General features: G+C 40.1%; 1 protein-coding gene across 1 annotated transcript in view; it reads left to right on the top strand.

Annotated features, from left to right (window-relative positions):
* Positions 1–21591, top strand: part of ctnna2 (catenin (cadherin-associated protein), alpha 2) — a 308211-nt gene that overhangs the window by 192233 nt on the left and 94387 nt on the right. The window contains exon 9 of the mRNA XM_072463897.1: positions 9469–9621. Within this exon, the coding sequence (XP_072319998.1) occupies positions 9469–9621 (153 nt within the window). The remainder of the gene's footprint in view (positions 1–9468; positions 9622–21591) is intronic.

Below are 21591 nucleotides of genomic sequence, written 5' to 3'. Positions count from 1 at the left end.
GATAGGAATATCCCATGGTTCACACTGCATTTCTACTCACAACAGGTGCTTTGGTGGCTCTCACAGCACGCAGGACACATTAAAGTCGTGTGGGTCATTTGGGTTCATTTGGGCTCAATCGAAAGGTTTTCTCTCAGTAAATCTAACTCGGCTACTTCAAGACCAAATCTCACAAACACGTTAGACCCAGGTGTAGATGGGATACTATGACACAAGAGCGAATGGGGCTGCACGATTTGGGAAAAATACATTGTCTGTGCATAAAAAATGTCACATTGGGCTTTGATGATGATCCCATACTCCCAGAGCACCCCCCAAAGGACAACACAAGGGACGCGGTCGAAAGCCTTCTCCAGATCCACAAAGCACATGTGGACTGGTTTGGCAAACACCCATGAACCCTTGAGCACCCGATGGAGGGTATAGAGCTGGTCCAGTGTTCCACGACCAGGACAAAAACCACTCTGCTCCTCCTGAACACAAGGTTTGACTATCGGTCGGACTCTCCTCTCCCTGGAGTAGACCTTACCGGTGAGGCTGAGGAGTGTGGTCCCTCTGTAGTTGGAACACAGAGTCACCTAGTATGACACAGGGAGCCAAGCATGGAATTAGGCCTTGAATGTGAGCACCTGGGGGCCCGGGCCTTTGCCCATGGGGCCCATTCGGGCTCATCCCGAAATGATGATGTGGTTCTGACCTCCTGTGGAAGCACCACTCACAGAGGTATCTATAGGGGTCGGGTGCGAAGAGGATTGGGTTCTCACCTTTAGCCACAATATAATTGGAATGTCCCCCTTGTGGGACAAATAAAGGTTATCTTATCTTATCTTAATGTTTAAATTAAAGTCATATGATAATACTGCTAATCTAAACTGCACCGTGTCAAAGCTGATATGAAAAATGTTGAATGTAATTAAATTTCCTGAAAATGCCCTAAGGTAAAATGATCATGCTGTAAAGGGTTATAGTGAGGATTCCAAATGTCTTTCTTTAATTAGCTTTCTATAGTAAGAAACCAGTGCCTCAGTTGGAAAAGAGCCATGTGTTCTACCCCCTGTCGTGCCGTCACTAACGGATGCATCTGTCAGATCATCTCTCTGGGCTCTGTTTGACTGATGGTGGATCCCAGGATTCCTCACAGCGCTTTTGCAGCCTCGCAACTTCCCCCTCTCGCTCTCGTTCTGACTCTTTCTCTCTACGTTTCAGCTTTAGGATGTCGGAATCATTTCCATTCCTGCCATTAGCAGCCTGATGGGTACTGCTGTTTTTAATTGTTGGGGTTATCAAGTTAAGGAGCAGCAGCTGCCACACATCTTTTCAGCTGTAAATGTTGGTTTAGACTTCAGAACTCGGGATGATTCGCGAGGTTTAGTCAACACATTTGTAAAAGTGCTGTGATGAAAGGAGATTTTATGTAGGGATTGCTCATTCAGTCAGTACGAGATGAGTGGAAGTGGGGTGTCATTTGCCCTTTAGTTTTTCATATTTTCTTTAAATAAGCTCATAATTTGTGTTTTATTAATACTTTATTTGCCATAGTCCGGGGAGAAAAAAAGTACTAGAATAAAATATTATAAACCGTCACAAACTGTCCAAAGAATGGTTAAAGGGTAATTTTCTGCTACATCCAATTTTTACCACACCATCCATTTTTAATTCCCCCTAATCACAGACATTAAAAAGATACACAAATAAAATTGCCCTCAGATAATATTTAATATATTGAAATCAACTGAGCTATTTTTGAACCAATTTCATCATGGCTAATTTAATTAATTCCCATTTTTTTCAACAAATTATCTAATAGAAATGTATATACACAAACCTCTGTAATATTGCGTTGCTGCATCATGTGACTATAGACTTTAGTTTGGTTCAAAAGTAGTTTGGGGGCCAATTGGGCAAAATACCCCAAACTCGTAATGACCCGAGGATCCTGAAAAATAATAGAAAGTCTGAAAATGCTTGTTCTTCTTTTTCTAAGAGACCAAGAGATATATAGTAGCACAATAGTGACAAAGCTCAGCTACCTTCACCTTATACTTGTCCTTGTGGCCAGTAAATGCCAGACTGGTACTTTGACATTGTGCAACTCTTCATTGATATGTCAACACAAGAACTATCAGATTCAGATGGGACTTGAACTGTGCATAAACTGTTAAGGAAGTTAAGGCTTTGAACTTGAGTCTCTTGAAATAGTTGAATGCAGGGTGAATGTTGAAGTTCTACTATGTACTGTCAGTGTTGGGAGGTACGTGCTACAGAAGTATAGAGTAGAGTATATAGTAGAAGTATAGAGTAGTATAGAGTTACATTATATTATGGTGCATGCTGTTGGCGCGCACCCGTGGCTTCTCCAGGCGGTGCACACTGTGAGCAGGGATTGTGCCATCAGCTCCAGTGCTTCTGCTCCTTCACTCCTCCCAATGCTCTTTACCCGCACACTTCCTGTCCCACATCCCACTTACAGCCCAGCAAAGATTATGGAGAAAAGTCCTACCTCAGCGACTCGTGGCGCCGTGACGGTCGTGTCCACGCATTTTCCCCTCTCTCTCATCACAATAGCGCACATGCATCAGTGAACTGCTCATTACGCAGCGACGAGAAGGACGAGCACCAAGCTAAACTTAAGACTTATGACTGATCCTAACTAACTCCAAAGTGTCCTAGAACAGGACAAAAATGTTTCCTTTTGTTGTTTCAGTTAAGTGCAAGGTGAAAGTTGATTTACAGCAGTGGTTCTCAAACTGTGGGTAAGGGTCTAAGAGTATAAAGGCTATATTTATGAGTATATTATGAAAAAATGTTTTATAAAACACAGTAGGCCTATGCAAGTACAGTAAGTTCTATGATTATTTGATAATACTATGCACTACAATATTATGAAGACATTTGGGAACTACAAATTTGTCAAACGACAAATGTAATGTGAGTACATTTTTGGGACAGTAATATTGTAATACAAATTAATTAATTGTTCTCTTTCTCTACATTTAAATACTGCATTACAATCTTCTGAGCATTATAATCTTTCAATTTATAAGTGCTTTTCACAACTTTCAGTGGCTTGTGCGAGTTTTGTTGTTACGGTAAAACTAACAATAACCAGCATGCTAACAGCGCACTTCCTGGTTTTAGGAGAATACAACACTCTATAATTAGATGTAGACAGTGCATAATGGAGTTAGTTTGATTGTAATAGCAGCTTGTATTTACAAATTTTACTTTATTAAATGAAAAAATTTTATAGAGCCCCTGTAAATGCATATCTTATTTTGAAATACATGCATATTCTGAGGATCTTTGGGGTTGTTATTTTTGATGTTTTACACAATTATAAATGTTGTAACCGGCATGTATCCTAGTTTGAACTTCAAAGTTATCTTAAGTTATTAATGATTTCTAATAATTGAAAAATCCTCATTTTTTTAACATTCATTTTGCAGCATTGATGCCTTTAAATACTGTACAAAGCAAATCTCTGACCTAGAAGTAGTTTGTGGATCTGTCTGAATACAGTAGTATGTTTGTAGCTAGGAGACATTCCACATCAACATGCCCTTTTTATTTTCAAAATCCGTAACAAAATGCCTTTCATGATTAATACAACCGGCCAATTACTCTGAGCGAACTGCCCGAGATTCTGCTGTGAGTAATGCTTCTGTGCCTATGTTCTCATGCCTTTGAGGATGTAAACACTCGAATGCTGCGCCCCTTCATTTTCCGCACTGCATTAAATAAAAGCTCTTGGATACAATATCAGATGCATTTGTTTTCGGTTCGTTTTTTTTTCGCCTGGAGATCAACAGTCTATCATTTCCTCTTTCCATTCCTCTGCTCGCCACTCACTAATCGTCCCCTGCCCATTGATAGATATAATATAGAGGAGCTATTACTTAATTTTTGATTTGCCCAGGCTGTTTTTCCTCAGCTGTGACTCTCGACCATTTAGACTGTGATTGCTCTTGACATTTCAATCAGAAACGTCGCAGAGCAGACCTGAAGGTACCCACCGCGATGCGTTCAGAATCACAACACAAGCGACTGTAAATATTCCCCAAAATTCAAGCTATTTCGTCTCAGCAGAATCATGAACAAGCTGGGAAGGGGGGATTAGTCTCAGCGTGCATGTATCAACTGCAAAACTAGAACATCAGCATATGTTGCCACTTGTATTTGAACATATATTTACTGCTTATTTCCAACTAATTTCTTCCCCTAATGCATCGGTTTTTGAAACCGAGCAGGTGTCACATGGCGCACAGCAGGTGCACAGAACAAACATAGCAAATTAATATTTATTTTTGAAGCCTCCTGAATCGTCTTGATGGAGCAACTGTGAGATTTGTTTCAGCATACACATTATCTTTGTAGTTTAGTGTTAGATCTACCAGGAATACGTAATACAGTGGTAGTAATTTCAACTTGTGTGAACAGGATGAAATAACTGGGAGAAACGGAGAGCTTTAAAGATGGAGCCACTTTGTTGTTGTATCTATTTTTTGGGGGTATATTTCATAGATATTACTGCTCTGTTTCCTAAAATGTTAATGTGTTAAAGATTCAGTAGTGTTCTCGTCACCCCTTCTGCTCCTATCATATCTCTGTGGAGTTTTTTGCTCAGTCGGCAAAGGATCACGCTGCAGAGTGTGTGGCACAGACTTGTACTAATTAAGTTACAAATAAAGTGAATACTTAACTGGAGGAGCGTTCTGTGTTAATTAAAGTAGGTGCTTGTGTCTGAAAGCTAATGCTAACTTATATTGAAACCTAATATACCATATTATCCGGACTATAAGTCGCACCAGCCAAAAAATGCATAATAGCGAAGGAAAAATATATTTAAGTGGCACTGTAGTATGAAATAAGGTTTCAAGTGTGAAAATAACAAATAATATCACATATAAGTCGCTCCGGAGTATAAGTATATAAGTATAAATATAAGTATAAGTCGCACCCCGGCCAAAACTATGAAAAAAGGTGTTACTTATAGTCCGGAAAATACGGTATAAATAACGGACAAATACAATATTAAAGATTTGTGGTGTTTGTGGTGATGTTTTCATATTCAAAAATGAGCAAAAATACCTACCTGTATAAACACTCTTGATGTCCACTGCCTGATCTTTGAATATGTATCAGTTTATTTTCGACAAAAACTATAGAGATTTAATAGGAGCTGAAGTAGTGACGAGACAAGTCTGAGCTATCCAGAAAGCTATTTCTCATCAGAAAGCAGAATATATTCCTCTCTGTGGGTTGCCAGATCCTAAGACTGAAACTATATCAACTTTGATAAGATATGATGTGTCCTTGGTATATGACGGCAATGCCATCCTAGGTTCTGGCACGATTGTATAGCTATAAAACAGCAGGAGCGCATGTTAAAACTTTCTCCAGCAGTAAAATAAAGGGCATTCCAATAAAAAAAATAAAATAATAATATGTAGTTGACTATTGCAAGATGGGTGTTGTTGGTGATGGGACAGGACGACGACCCCGTGAAGGAGGTGAAAACTAGACTTCATTTTTCAACATCAGCCGGGGCTTATCGTTGTATTGGTAATCGCACATTAGCCGGTTAGCATAGTACCTGGCTTGAATGTGATATAGCCCAGATTAATGTGGACTATTAGGTTTATCCATGGCACTAGGGAAGATAAATTATCCTGTCTCCTTTTAGATACTGTTCAAATACCAAAATCCCATTGACTAGTGTTGCTTTTAGTGAACCTGAGATGCTTGAAATTCTCAAAAGGCTATAAAAGAAACTACGGTTGAGTTAAAAGCGTGAAAATTCTGCTTTGTTGGCCCCATCCCTTTGTTGTTTTCTTCAGGTATCTACAATACCTGTGTATATCCGTCATGACAGCACTGGCCTACTGCTGTGATTCATCTCAGCTCCCTCGACTACGTGTTGCCAGCAAGCCACCAGCATCCTCCAAACCCACGAAGCATCAGCACAAATGATGCTCTAACCTTCAATGGCAAATTCGGAATATTAAAACTCAAAGTTGCCCGTTCACAGTAAGCTCCTTTATTACGCCGCATGACCCTACAAGACAAATAGCAGCTCCACTAACCTGTAATGAGCAGTGCCCCTGGAATCTGCAGTCTATTTCCTTTAAGTGTGAACTACAGACACTGGGGGTGGAGGCTGGATGTGAAGCGAGATGGATTTTTTGCTTCTGTGGGAGTGGTGTGTGGGCATTAGGATGCTGATGGTGCAGGAGAGGGCGGCTGCGGCTTGGGAAATCACTGGTCTGTATCATTTTGCCACTCAAATTTGCCATTGGAAACACTTTTCCCCCGTTGTTTCCCCGATAAGGATCCCTACGTCCTCTGCTGTTACACACTGATGATATGTATGTCCTGCTCAAATTACATACTCCACAACTCAAAAAAGGCTTTTCACTATTGTGTACTTGATATTTGGGAGTAAAAACACATTTTTTTCTGTCCTGTGGTGTGATGAGCCTGTGTAGCAAAATATAAAAAATATTTAGAAAAACAAATCAGTTCACTTCACAAGAATTATACAATTCTGGGTTTAACTTTTAATTTTAGATATTTGTACTTGTGCTATGATGTGACATCACATTTGTGTGACTGTGTCCTCGTCACATTGCAGGTCATCCTTTGGATTACAGCATTTAAAGATTATATGACATGTTGCATTATATTTCAGACACAATTATATTTCAGATTTGACTCAACATTTTGCCAATTTGTCCCCAGTATGACAAACGTTTATAATTGTACTTCCTGGTCGGACATGGGCAGCAGATATGACATAGGGTAGAGGTAATTCCACAACCTAGCAACCATACTGAAAACAAGAACCAAAATCCTACATAAAATAATGCCATTATACCACCAAAAATACCTTTATCAGTTTGTGTAAATTGGCTGTGTTTTCAATGGCATGTCGCACATTGATGACATCACAGGGGGAGTCAATTTTTGAACACAGTGTTGTGATATTATCTATTCATTATATGATCTATTTGGAATAGTCCATTTGCTTTCTTTATGCACCACACGTAAGACAAAAGGAATTAAGAAAGCCTAGTTGCATGGCCTAGTACCAGAGGGCGTTCTTCGTGTTCACATTTTGATGGACAGCCAACCTTACGTGCGTCAGCACCCATTGGCTGTGTTGCTCTTTGTCAAGCATTACCAAAAATAAAAAATACTACATTGAGCTATTGTGTCTGACTCAATGTTGATGCTTATCAGTTACAGGAGCAAGGCGGGATGTTTCCGTGGCGTTTGCATCGGCACAAATCAGCCAGGGAACAGTGGTGCCGACTCCAGGTTGTTTACAGCATTTGCAGAGCTGTCATGTCCACTAGACTGGCCAAATCTAGTCTCTCCGTCCCAGGCTGGAGTGATGGATTATCTGCCCTTAGGAGGCCATAATTCACCATTGTTCCCCTTCACTCCTTGCACTGGCAATTAAGTTTGTAATTGCTGCAGGTCATTTAAGTGTGTCTGTCAGACTTGCATTTTTCCTCTTGTTAATATGAAACAAATTCCCCCCTGTCACTCAGCACTAATAGACTTCTCTACGCCTTTAGCTGTTTTTATTCAAAAATATGGTCACTGTGTTTGCTTTACATCTAATTATGAACATTTGGTTTCAAAGTCAAATAAATCACCCACATCTGTGCTGCTAATTAAAAACATCAACATTTATGAGCATCAAAACTATACAGACACACTGTTTTCTCTGATGGCAATTGTTTATTTTGGGTGTTCATTGTTTTATTAAAAAAAAAACATGTACTATGGCCTTTTTTTTATTTGAATTCACCTTTTATACCAGTGGTCTCCAACATTTTTGCCTCCGGGATCTACTTTTACTAGAAGCGTGAGCTACTCATGTTCTGAAATATGATATAGCTTATTTTGTCCGGGACAAACTGTAAGTTGTCTGAACATTTATCTCAATATATAATACAAACTAATATTTTATTATTACAGTGAATTTATATATTATATTGCTCTTTTCCAAATTCAAGGCACTCAAAGGACGTGGTTCAACGTTCATGTTATTTGTTTATAGGCAAAGGCACAACACGTGGGTCTCGGGGGTCTGGGGGAGTCAAAGAAAACTGCATTTAGCTCTGGCGGCTCAGGGCCACTGAGGAAAATGACAGCCACAGAGCCTCGTTCTGCTGCTGTCAAGCTACAAAATATATTTTATTTTATGTTAATCAGCCTCATATTCACAGAGAATGATGCAAACGAGTGAATGAATGAAAGTGCAAACAGAACCGACACACAGAAGCGCGAGCGCCGTGAAGTCAAACTCGTTCTTGCAAAAGACAAATTATACATTTACCTACAACATGAAACCCAAGTTTGGCAGAGAAAAACGTTTTGCAGTCATGAGTGTTACCTGAAGCCTCCCAGTGCACAGGGAAGGAGAGAAAAGATGTGAAGAGCAAGGGGCTGTACAGCGAAACTCAGGGCCTGGGGGTAACAGGGCGGGGGGTTACTAAAAATAAAATCACATCATGCAACCAAGTGAATGGGCTGTGTCCTGCTACAATAGTGTATCTCAAATTCACCAGAATACAGGGAATCACTTATGATTTCTACAAATCAGACACCCAGACCCAACCGTTGTGTCTCTGTCTATAAACAAATAACTTGCATGTTGAACCATGTCCTATGGATTAGTTTGTATTATACATTGAGATAAATGTTCAATGACAACTCAAATTATTATTGTTTTTGGACAGGTAGTGTACAATTAACCAAAACATTTGCACTTATACTTTCATTTGTTTGAGGGTTTACCTTAATCTAATATAGACCGATTTTAGAGATCATTTTTGAGGTGTTTGGAGTGATCAATTCAAATGAAATAAAATCATGAAAAGACAGAAAACTAAATGGTATAAAACACAAACTCAAAAGAAAACGGCAGCTTTGGGATCTCAAAGAGCTATCCACAGGAATCGGAGAAGGAGCGTGATTTGTGACCCTGCGCCTTTATTCCAGAGTGTATTCTAGTCTGTTCCATCACTAGTCTCATGTGACCAACTCCCACTTTGTGTAAGATAAAGGACCTGTCTTTTGTGCTTTCTATACTGTTCCCCTCTGGCATCTCATCACATATAATACTGAGTAACATCAGGCTCCATTTACTGTCTTATAAAACACCCTGTCCCCTGCCAGTTTGATTCAAAAAGCGATTCCATAAACAAAGACAGACGCCACAAAGTCTGGCCCAGTAAAATGGCCTTATGGGAAAAATGACACCTTACAAGCGATTCACTCTCTTTCCCCCTCTGAGCGTTGAGTTTTCCCCGTGTCTTCCTCAATATCCTTCACCCCATTATATCCCTACATCACAGTCGTTACCGTTGCGGGTGACGCGTAATCGCCGGCCGACGTAATTGAACGAGACCGTTGTCAGGACTGTTATTAATATTATGACCTTTCTGTGTGTTCTAGTTGAGGAAGGCGGTGATGGACCACATCTCCGACTCGTTCCTGGAGACCAACGTCCCGCTTCTGGTGCTCATCGAGGCAGCTAAGAGCGGAAACGAGAAGGAGGTCAAGGAGTACGCCCAGGTGTTCCGCGAACATGCCAACAAGCTGGTGGAGGTCAGTCATCAATAATGCATGGAGGCACCGGCACACAGTCAAACCCCCGCTATCTGTGCTCGTCCTCCTGGTCAGAAATAAAATAATTATGTGCATGTTCAGTTATATGAGCTCCGCGGGTCAGGGCACCATATGAATCTGAGAAATCTAACGTGTCTTTTTGAACCACCATTAGGTTCTGCTGAAGATGGCGGCGTATGATCCGCGGAAATAATTCATTGCGAAAAGACGGCATTTTAAAATAGCCTTAATCAAAAAGGCAAATCAGTGTGTGACGCGTTTCAGGCTGTCAGATCTTCACACCTTTCTGCACAGATACGCACATGCCTGTATTATGCATGCGCCATTACAAGGACACACAGCTCTTTAAAGGGGACTTATTATGGCAAATCAACAATTAGAGAGATTTTACATGTTATAACTGTTTTCCTGCATCATCAGCTCACTCTGAGTTGCATTTCGATTGATTGATTCATGCATGTTATGAGTAATCATGTGGTGGTGTTGTTTTTGAGTGGTCAGAAAACATTCTGCTCAGTACTTTTTGCGATTGTGATGATTCAAAATAAATTATGTCTTCTTTAACTTTGAGGGGAAAACATTTACATTCTACAGTTTGTGTATATGTCAAAACCTCATAATACTTAAGATAAGATAAGATAAGATATTCCTTTATTGTCCCACATGGGGAAATTTCATTGGTGCAACGCAGGTAGATACAGAGGTAGATACAGAAGAACAGATCACTTATAGGAAGTCTGAAAAACACTTTCAGTAGAAGATCTCCTATAAATAAATAAAAACTCCCATAGACAAATAAATACATAAATACCATTGCATGTGATCACGACAGTAATTGCACATCAATATGTGTCACGACAGCACATAGATTGCACATGAATTTCACAGTAATTGCACATGAATTGCACATGAATTCCAACAGCAATTGCACATACGACAGAATTGCACATCAGTATTAAGTTAGGTCAGTATTGCGACGGGATAACGTGACGATCTCCGGGTAAGACGACTGTTCTCCGCAGTTTCATGAGTTCCTCCTTTGTGGAAACGCGGTACGGCGCCGGCCGGGGGGCGGGGCCGGAGCCGGGGGGCGGGGCCGGAGCCGGGGGGCGGGGCCGGAGCCGGGGGGCGGGGCCGGAGCCGGGGGGCGGGGCCGGAGCCGGGGGACTCAGAGCCAAGACACATCGCAACGACACGACGAAAACACTCAATCCAGCCGAATAAAGTCTAAACAAGTTAATTTAAAGCGATTCCAGTGCGTGTCCCGATCGTTCGTGAAGTTCCTCTTTCATATAAACGTGTATATAAACGTGTATATAAACGTGTACCGACGACACGCCGTACTTTAGCGCGGCCGGAGGGCGCGGGGGGGGGGGGGGGGGGGGGCTGGTGGGCTCGCTCGGAGCTAGCTCACGTCACAACAACACAACGAACGCAACGAAAAACGCTCAAATCCAGCCGAAAAAAGTCAAAAACAGTTGAATTAAAAAACTATTCCAGCGCGTGTCCCTATCGTACAGTAAAATAGAAAAAATATACTAACTATATTTACAAAATATAGGAGATAAAGCACAATAAGTGTGAGAAAGAAGAGAGAGCGTTTACACCGGGCTGCCAGCTGTACCAGCGCCTTAATACATTAATTTCATGTTTCTACTATCTCATGTACATTAATAAATAGACATTTAATAATTGAACACTTGTGTTCAATCATTGTGTACTCAAAGTACTTTGGGACCATTCAGCACACTCACTCTCTTTATGATGTGTAAGTGTTTGCAGGCATAAGAGGCCAGTTAGGTTAAGGACACAATCATTGTATGCACCATACTGCTGTGTAGTATGCAGTGGTAATAAGCTGTAAAAACATACAGTTGATGGGTTAGTTGATTGGGCTGTCTAAGAATGTAATAAATCAGTTAATAAATTAAGATAAACTGTACTTTAATCAAGTTGTAAAACATGTTAGCTCGTTAACTCCTGATGCTAAAGGTTGAATTAAATAATAGCGTGTGTGACACTAGTTGGCTCTTTTGAATGATGATATCCTAGAGGAGCCTAAACCTGCTCTGTTCTTTCTCCTGCCTCTGTCTTTGGACCACGCGCTGATCTTACACGTGTGGTCAACAACGCAGCGGTTTCTACCTTGGCCGTTGCCACGTGAACGCGCTCCTCCTCTCTCATCTCTGTGCCTCGCTCGCTCCTGTCCCTTTATTTTCCCTCTCTTCCAGTTTTTCTCGGGTTCATGCCACGGTCTTACGTTCACCCGGCTTATATTTCATCCCACTTCATGTGTGAGAAGTGAAAGGAAAAAAAGGGAAGCGCCACTCTACCGCTAAACTTGCGGACACGCTCTTGTGCACGCAAGTAACAAGGCTTTTTTGATATTGTAAGGAGTAGAAAGTACAGATACATAGGTTAAAAATGTAGTGTAAAAATATTAGAAGTAAAAAGTCACTAGAATTGACTTCCCGCCTCTGCTTGGTTGTGTGTATGTTGAAGAAAGAGTAACGCAAGACCAAAAAGTCTTGCTTGAGGTGCAGTTTTATTTTTTTTCTTCTTTGAACCAGTGTTATTTGTATGTAACGTGTTGAATACCGGTATTAAAGTTATGTTTCAATTAAATAGAATAACAAAATGCATTGAAATTCTATGTTCACAATATCAGAATAAAACTGTCTTATCAAGTCACAAGTCACATATTCAGCTCCTCAAATTCAGTCTAGATGCAACAGTCTTTAGGTTAAGAAATGAAGAACTCAAATTATAATGACTCTTGTTGTATCATGATGCTCTGTATTTATACGCGTAGAAATATTGAGTACAGCCATACCAGCAACTGTCTTAACAAAACATATTTATTGTATCAACTTAGCCTTTGGAAATCCTCCTTTAGCTGTATCTAATTTAATCTTTGACTTGTTCACTCTGACCCAACGTTAGTACAAAACCATTTGACTATTTAAGCTCTACTTGTGCCTCCAGGCTATGCAGCTTTATAATGGAGGCTAATTAGACTCCTATCTTGACATTGTAGTAGTTTTTGTGTTGAACAATGGCTTTGTCTGTTCAATAACATGTTTTAGGTCATTCTGAGCTCCACTTGTGCATGAATCACCAATTTTCCCCTCATCAGCCATTCAAAGCAGCCTGTGGAACCTTTTATACTCTTATACGTACAGCCCTCTACTGTCAGCGGCGACAGCGGTGTCTGCGCCTCTGACATGAGACTCAGAGTGACTGATTTGAGTGGCCTTTCGGTTCGCCCCAGCTGTTTGCAGATGAGGGACAATCTGACGGATGATGTGCCCAAAATCCACTGTTTTGCATAAACGTCGTCAACATCATTTAAAACTTTGGGTTGCTTTAGGACATACAGTACAGGGCAGATGGGTTCTGCGCTCTGACAAAGAAGAAGGGAAGCAGATGTCACATTGTCTGAGCGTTTTGGGGATATTTGAAGCTTCAATAAGCACCGCAATTGGCTTCAAAGAGCTTAACGCCAAAGCTGATGAACATTAAGTTTGTTGCCTTTGTTGATTTGGAGTAACAGAAACAATGCATACTATTAATAACAATACTGCACTTTTATTGTTGAATGTTTTCATGTTTTAAAAAGAACGTTTTAAAAGGATTAAGATTATATCGGCGCTCACTGATGGTGTAGTGGTTTAAAGCATTGCACATCCCTTGTTACCATCACGGCCTTGACTGTTTGCTAAATATCTCTTGTCTGTCTCTCTCTCGCTCTCTCTACAATTTCACGCTACAGCTGTCCTGTCAAATAAAGTCTGTGGGGCAGAAAATCTTTTTAAAATAAATGAAGAATATATCAGTTAAAGGTTGCTGGGTTAGAGCTCCCAGGTAGTGTAGCCCAAAGGATGCCAAATGGAGGATTTCTGGATACAGGGAAATAAGATATAAATGCAGTTGGTGTGAGAAGAGGGGGCACTCAAAATGGATCCATTTAAAAACGATTCAAATATTTGCTAAAGTGGGACGTCGATTTGTGTCATCTTTGTATGGTGGGTAAGTAGAGTGTAAGTTGAGTGTAATTCCGCTTTGTTTTTGTACACTTTTGGTTGTCAGTATTCAAACTAGAAATAATCATCATTGCCATCAATATACTGTATATCAATCAGTCAAATTTATTTATAGAGCACAATTCATACAAAGTGCAATTCAAAGTGCTTTACAATGTTAAAACACATTTTAAAAAGTAAAATAAAAACACAGTGTAGTTTCTAAGAATATAAAACAGTGTATGTCAAAGTAGATAATTAAAAAATGAAAAACAAATTAATGTGGTATTTAGAATATTAAAACCCAGGTAAAAGTATTTCCGTCGTAGGCGCGGCTGCACAAAACAGTCTTTAGCTTAGATTTAAACACGGGTGCGGGCTTGTCTCACAACTTCGGGAAGACTATTCCAGACCTTTGCCCCATAGAACTGGAACGCAGATACACCGTGTCTGGTCCTGACTCTGGCACCAGCAGGAGGCCGGTCCCTGAGGTCCTCAGAGTCCGAGATGGTTCATGTGGCACACACAAGTCTGAGATGTACTTTGGTGCTAGGCCATGGAGAGACACAAGCAGAGCTGCTTTAAAGTCTATTCTCTGAGCCACAGGAGCCAGTGTAGAGACCTGAGAACAGGACTAATGTGATGGTACTTCCTGGTTCTAGTCAGGACCCGAGATATGTAACATACTTCCTTTTTGATCCAAGCTACTGAAATACACATTATTTTTTAATGAACTACTGTTAACCGTGGCCTTTGCTCTGTCCCACCACCTCTGAAAGCCTCTTTTCTTTGCTGTTCCACGTTTAAGTACATGGAGGTCGGAAGGCAGGCCGTCAAGTGCTCTGCAAGGGCTGACGCTCTATATTTCTTTGTTTGTTTCTCTTTTGTGCCGTTACCTTCAGCACAATAGTCTGTATGCGGCTGCGTGTCACATTCCTTTCAGGACAGTAACAGGAGTACAGTGGAAGGTTGCTGAGCTACTATATGTCTCTCTGTGCCTTCAGCATCTGTAGGCTGGTGTTAACAAGATAGGAGATTCCCCTGCTCCCCGCCGCTCCAGTGTTGTTTCTGAGGCACGGCTCGCTGACCTGATGCGTCATTGACACTGCCAGAAATGAGATTTGACGTGCTGACATGAGATGCTGGAAAGAGGAACGTTGTTTTCATGTTGTGTGAAAAAGGGCCATGTTTGTGACATATGCTGGGGAAATTGTATTGGCTGCTTCGACAGAACACTGTTGTTGTCAAAGAGACCCATTTTCAAAAAAAAACAAACTCAAGAACAATTGAGGTTATGCAGGTGACATCACAACATTCAACGTTTTAGCAATGAGTGGCAAAACTGCGTGTCAATGGTGTGTAGTGAAATGTGCTCCTTAGAGCTCAAAACGCAACATAAATGTGAAAGCACTGCTACAGTCTAATAACAAATATAAACGTCTACAACTTTACATATATAGTTTGTACCTGGCATCTAGAGAGAAAAATAACAAAATCAACTTGGCTAATGGTAGAATACCAGATAAAGGACAGGAACACGTTTATCACTGACACAGGCTTTGAGATCATAATAATGGGGAAATAATAAGGCTCTACAACAGCACCTGGCTAGCTCAGTGTTAGCGTCAGTACTTCCTGTCTAATGCTGCATTCCAGTTGTCCTCACCGGAACAGCCTCACTTTGCAGAATTCTTTTTTGGAAACTCTGGCAACGTTTCACAGAATGTCCTTCCCAGGTCCGAGTCCCGAACCCACACAGCATTAATCTCCCCCCTGCCATTAGCCAACAAGCTAAGCTTCACATAGTTGGAGCAACAACGGAGGAACTACTTTCAGTTTAAAGTTCGAGGGAAACGACAGCTTCACGGACAAATGTTTGTCCAAAAAAAGCCCATGGTTCTTCCACTTCAGTTTGAATAAAATAATGTCAGTGCATAACCTGTATAGAACAAACTTACATCATCTAGTTTGTAGATTCTCTTGTGTGAAGTCTATTAGATTAGGTTCGGTCTCTTTATTTGTGCTCTTGGGTAAATTGGTTTGCGATGATTAAGAGACATCAAAAATACATGCACACAGTATAAAAACACAGACGTAATGGATTCATAAATTAAAAAGAATAGATAAATTGAATTGAATTGCGCCGAGTGAACTTGACAATAGCTGTTGGGATGAAACTGTCTCTACATCTTTTGGTCCTGCATTTTGCCACGCCCAGTCTTTGCCCCGATGGCAGGTACCGGCTCTGTGCCCTGGTCTCTCTCGTCATTCCACCTAGTACTGCAAGGCCAGTGCTATTCTAGGATTGTTTTAGTTTACCTTCTTCGGCCGGATCAGTGACTTATTCAAAGTGACACATGGCAGCCCCTGCCCTTTAATAAACCAGTGGAGTGTAGGGTTCAACCGGTGATCACACGTTACAGGTTTGATGGCGCGTGCATTCAAATTCAGACTTTATACTAACATGCTGCTCCTTTGCACACATGACACGCCTCCAGCTGCTACTGAAAAATCACTGTTGAAGGAGCTTTAAAAATGGAAATGATGGAAATGACTCATTTGTGTAACTGGACACGTTCTTAGATTTAAAAAATACATATGATTAGATCAGATTATGTTAATGGTGTGTTATCTCTGAGCTGGTTGATTGGTCTCCTCAAGTAAAATGTATTCCATGTTTGATTGTTAAACAGCTCTGCCATTTTTGCAAATATTTCTGCTGCACAGAGACTAGCGACGTATCTGAGGGCTGTTCTTGAAATAGGTCATTCACAGGTATGATGTAGATTTGCAATAAAAAAAAATCCAACGGTGCAATGGTAAAAAGAGCACAGCGGACATTTATTTACACTGATTAAACTGCCACCTTTTCCCTATGCACACATTTGCAGCCCTGCATCTAAATGGAACTCTCAGCAGCAGGTGGTTACATGTCACAGTTATTTTGTAACTTTGTTTTTTGCGTCTGACAAATTGAAATTACACATATATGGCCACAGCTTTCCCTCAAACAGCCACATTTCAATCTCCTTTCCAAACCCTAAATGCAAAATGAGCAGAATAGTAATATTCCAAAGGGGAACTACTGAATTATACAGCCCATAAACATTAACAACTTTTATGGCAATTTTAATTAATTAGAATTGAGTAAAATATAGCATTGTGAGGATCTGGCTGCTCTCTGCTTATTACAGCAGTGGGACCTAAGCGCTTAAATTACTAATGAACTCAGTAAGTAATACAACTTCAAGCAGGGGTCATTTCTCCTGTTTACTTTTATATATACCTGTTGCACACTGATATGATTCATGGCAAAGTAGGCTAAATCAAATGTTGTTTTGGGATAAAAAAGGTAAAATTTTGTACAATTAATTCAGACTTGAAATAATTAGCTTGTGAAATCACCCTCATGATTTCTTTTCAAAGGTTTTTTTTTTTTTTTTTTTTTTTTTGCACTGGATGGTCTGATTTTTTGTGTGAAGACTTTGGACTTGCAGTATCCCAAAAACAAATTAGAAAGATGAGTTCCACAATAAGACACACGATGATTCACACATTCAGTTCGATCTGTATATTTGTGTCCACTACAGTGTTGAAGGGAACCAAAAGTATATAAAATAAAATTATAATTTACTGACATTGGCCTCTGCTTTCACCTGTTGTAAATCAAGCCACACAGTATTGTATTCATAGCAAAACGATTTATTTCAGCCGCTTAATACTTCGCTCTACAACGACGGCATAAGAGTTGACGGCAATGGTCTCTTTTCAAAACCAACTGTCTTTTTAATGGTGCCTCATATTATGTATCCGCAACCATTATGGACATTTTTCTGCGATGATTAATACGGTTCAAAAAACCTTTGAAAAATCATTACAGTCCAGCTAATATCTCTTTTTTTTCCTCAGGGTTCAGTTCACCATGGCCATTACATTTTCAATGCCATTCTAGATATTACTGTCACTAACTGCCACAAAGCTCTTTATAAATCAACACTCACTTTGTCAAAAAAGTGATGAGACCGGGTGCGACGTTTCTTGTGCTCCATGCGCACAATAGTTTTCTCCAGGCCACGGTTGCTGAGATTCTATGTCATTATGCATCATCATTATCATAAACTTATATCAGACACTTACACGGCGATCCATAGAATATGAAAAAGAAAAGCACACCGACAAATATATAGAACATTATGAAGAAGCATGTCGTTTCAAATCCAGGCAAAGGTGCGTAATACCATAAACATTATATAATTAAGAGTAATCATTTTGCAATTACTCTGTAGGCTGGACGATATTTACAAGAATGAGTCACAAGATCTCTTTGGGGAGTATCTTGATAACATGAATCAGAATTTTGAGGTGTTAAATTTGTTAAAACGTGTCCTTAAAGGTAATTGTTGAAGTTGAAGTGTCAAAGGAAATAAAATACTCTCAAAAGTGCAAAATTATTATTATTCATGGTCATTTTGCCGCAACTCGGGCATTTTTGACCCCCTGAACATTGATGAATGTCCCACATGGGGTCATAGGTCACACATGGGGACATAGACGCGATCGGCTCGGTCCAAACTCCAATAAAATGGAGGTTGCGAGAACGCCCGTCGCAACAGTTCCGACTAGTTCAAAAAAGAAAAAACATGAAACGCTTAATCTTTGGTCTTGGCACATGAAACTTGGGACAGTGATAGAGCTACCTTTGACCTCTGACCTTTGACGAGTAAAACGCACCTGGCAGCATCGCTCTATGATAAACAGGAAGTCAGCCATGTTGAATCAAAGTTTGCACTTTTTGCATCTACAGACATTGAAATTTAATAAATATTAAAAAACATTTTGATATTCCATACGGTCTCCGCGTAACACGCCCTTAAAAAAAGGCTTAATTTCCTGTTTTTTCACGCCTAATGGAATTGATCTACGGAGCTCATATTTCACTCACTAATACGTTTTTATGATTTTACGATTGGAAATAATTAATACCCATGTTACAAATTTGCTCTATAGCGCCCCCTACCCATTGTGTGAAAAACTCAACATTGTCTGATTTGTTTGAAACTCATGGTTTATATTCTCCTCAAGACACTAATGCTAATGCTAAGACGCGGTCTTAGCATTAGCATTAGCATTATAATTATTATTCTTTATTCTCTAGGCTTTATTCTTTAGACTTTATTCTTTAGACTTTATTCTTTCTGCCACAACTTGGGTATTTTTAACCCCTGAACATCAATGAAAAGTCCCGGGTCACAGAGGCTCTCTCTCTTTTTCCCTGCTCAGGTCTGCGTTCAGCATGACTTTGCAATTTGTCAGGACAAACTACTATTTGAATCGCAAACTACGCAATAATCAACGGTGAATTACTGAGCGTCGTTTGGTATGTCATAAAACGCAGCAGAAAACATGGACGGCGGGAAGGCGGTCGCGCGGGAAGGCGGTTGCGCGGGAAGGCGGGAAGGCGGTCGCGCGGGAAGGCGGTCGCGCGGGAAGGCGGTCGCGCGGGAAGGTGGTCGCGCGGGTGGCGAGAGCCATCGTAATTAAATATATTACTGACCTCTACTCTATAGATTCATTTGGCCGTCCAAAATGGCTTTAAACAATGTCTTGATTTTAAGCGTGACATTAGTGTATGTTACTGGTGTGTGCAGATAAGCATAGGTCGGAATAAACTGTCTGCAGGATTGAGGTAAAATCTTGGATATAAGAGCTCTATTAATACTGGATTTGTGCTGATTAGGTCCCAAAAGGGGTTTTGATGAGAACAACCTAATTCTAACCTTTCAGACAGCAGCACCAACGCTTTGACCGCAGATAGTGGAGACTGTGCTGAGCAGTTCAAGAGGAATAATCTTGACACAGAAGCTCCTTGATTTTATTCATTTATGCAACACTTTCTTTAATTTACTTTGTATGATTTCCAACTCCGACAACCTTAAAGTTAGTGATTGACATTATAATTGCAAGTTTGCATCCAAATGTTACTTCAAGCATTAAACGTACATTTCCAAATGCATACAAATACGACTGATTTAGTCAGAAAGTTTTGATATCGTAAATCATTTGTTAACAACAAAATCCTGACAAAACATTCGTAATGAGAATGAGGATTTGTACAACAGCTTTTCTTGTTGGTTTATGAATCATACATTTCCTTTTTGTACCGAAGACTGGATAAACAGAAAAGGATCTTCAGTTTGTGCCTTATCCATTTCCCCACAAGGCTGTATGAATATAGCACTATACCCGGGACGTGCTCTTATTGAATTAAACTCGAGATGAAAATCCAATCTTTTAAAGTTAGCACAGTTAGTCTTTATTGCACTGCAATTAGAACGTATACGCGCTGCTACATAATAGATATCCAGGACGTTCTACTCCATCTCTATTCTAATGTCACTGAATGCTTTCACATGACCTTGACTCATCTCTGAGCTGAACTATAACTATATAGTAGCTATAACTGCTTTATATATGGAATATAGGGTTCTCTGGAAGAACTTTACTCTTTTAGAAATGTTAGGGTTAATTCATAATTTTCTATAACGTTTTCTTGGCTTTCCTACAAATCAAAATGTGAACTGACTCTTATACCTTATAATTTGAATTCCAGAAAATGATTACATATTCACTATCCAAGAGACTTTAGTCATGGAACTTTAATACATTGGCTTGATTAAAAGCATTAGAATTTTTTTTTGAGAAATATCTTCAAAAAATAGTCCCTGAAGATGGCGTTTTGTACTGCAGATTCCAGTGTTTGTCCACAAACCTCATTGGTAAGGTGTATATAAGTTGTAAGAAGGTCCTGTGGAGCCCATATTAATACCCTTTCATTAGCTTTAGCTTCAAGTAGATTTACAGCAGTGACCTTACAGGAGCCACCAGGCAAAGTCAAGGGGAGACAAAGTGATTATGCATAATCAATACTCAGTTGAATGTAACCTACACTAAAGCGGCCTTCGGAGCTCAGCGACATGAGACAGACCGCTGCAGTAAATATTATTCCCGGGGCCACTGCATTAAGCACTTTACCGGACAGTTAACCGGGAAGTGGATGGATCACCCCAGGAACGGATCTATTTGTGTTGACCCGCACCTTTACGCCAGCATTAATCCTTACCTTTCCACACAAAGTCTTTAGCCTCAGAGGAAATCTGCCTTTAGAAAGATGTAGCCAAAGAAGTGCAAAGGGAAGATGCGTCAAGCAAGCATAATCCACTGAAGGTTATTATTATGCTTTTTGGAGTTATTTTTAGTGTCAGCCAAAAGATGTCAACAGGGACAAGCTCCGGGGTTTAAAGACTTGTGTCACCATAACATATTTCTGCAATTTGGACTGTGGTGCACAAGACTATGACATGATAAAACTGTGAACCAATGTCCGGGCAAGAGTTTAGGCTGCCCATTCTGCATCGCAATGTGTTCTTCTCTACCATACTATTTACTTGGCATGCATCAGTTGGTCCGTTTTTTTGTTTGTTTGTTTTTTACTGCTAATTAAACAACATTGACAAACCAGTGAACAAACTATTTGTTTTAGTTTTAGTTTTTATTCTATTTCAAGATGTCCATAATTTGTCACAAATGTAAATGTAGCTTGTATTGTACTGTATTATTGTATTACTTTAAGACATAGAGCAATGTTACAATTTATTACCTGTGCTAAACCCCTTCTGTAGATTTATTCCCATTTATAAATGTAACAGATTGGGAAAAACATACATCTTTGATCATTCAATGGCATTGAAACTTCGCTATCAATGATAATGAAGCGAATCGTTTCCACTCTGACGACTCTTTCAAAGAATTACTCGCATTAATATCAAAGAGCCCAGCATTTTTCTCTCCGTACGAAACCAGTGTCACCTCTGCTTTTGCCCGGCTTTCATTTTCTTTTCAGTCCAGGTTTTTAATGGCATCGGAGCAC

Source organism: Eucyclogobius newberryi, unplaced genomic scaffold (genome assembly GCF_026437365.1).
Source record: "Eucyclogobius newberryi isolate DKJ021-1_F unplaced genomic scaffold, fEucNew1.0.hap1 SCAF_4, whole genome shotgun sequence".
Taxonomy (NCBI): Eukaryota; Metazoa; Chordata; class Actinopteri; order Gobiiformes; family Gobiidae; genus Eucyclogobius; species Eucyclogobius newberryi.
Note: the sequence above shows the minus strand (reverse complement) of the source record. Positions and strands in the feature narration are given on the sequence as shown.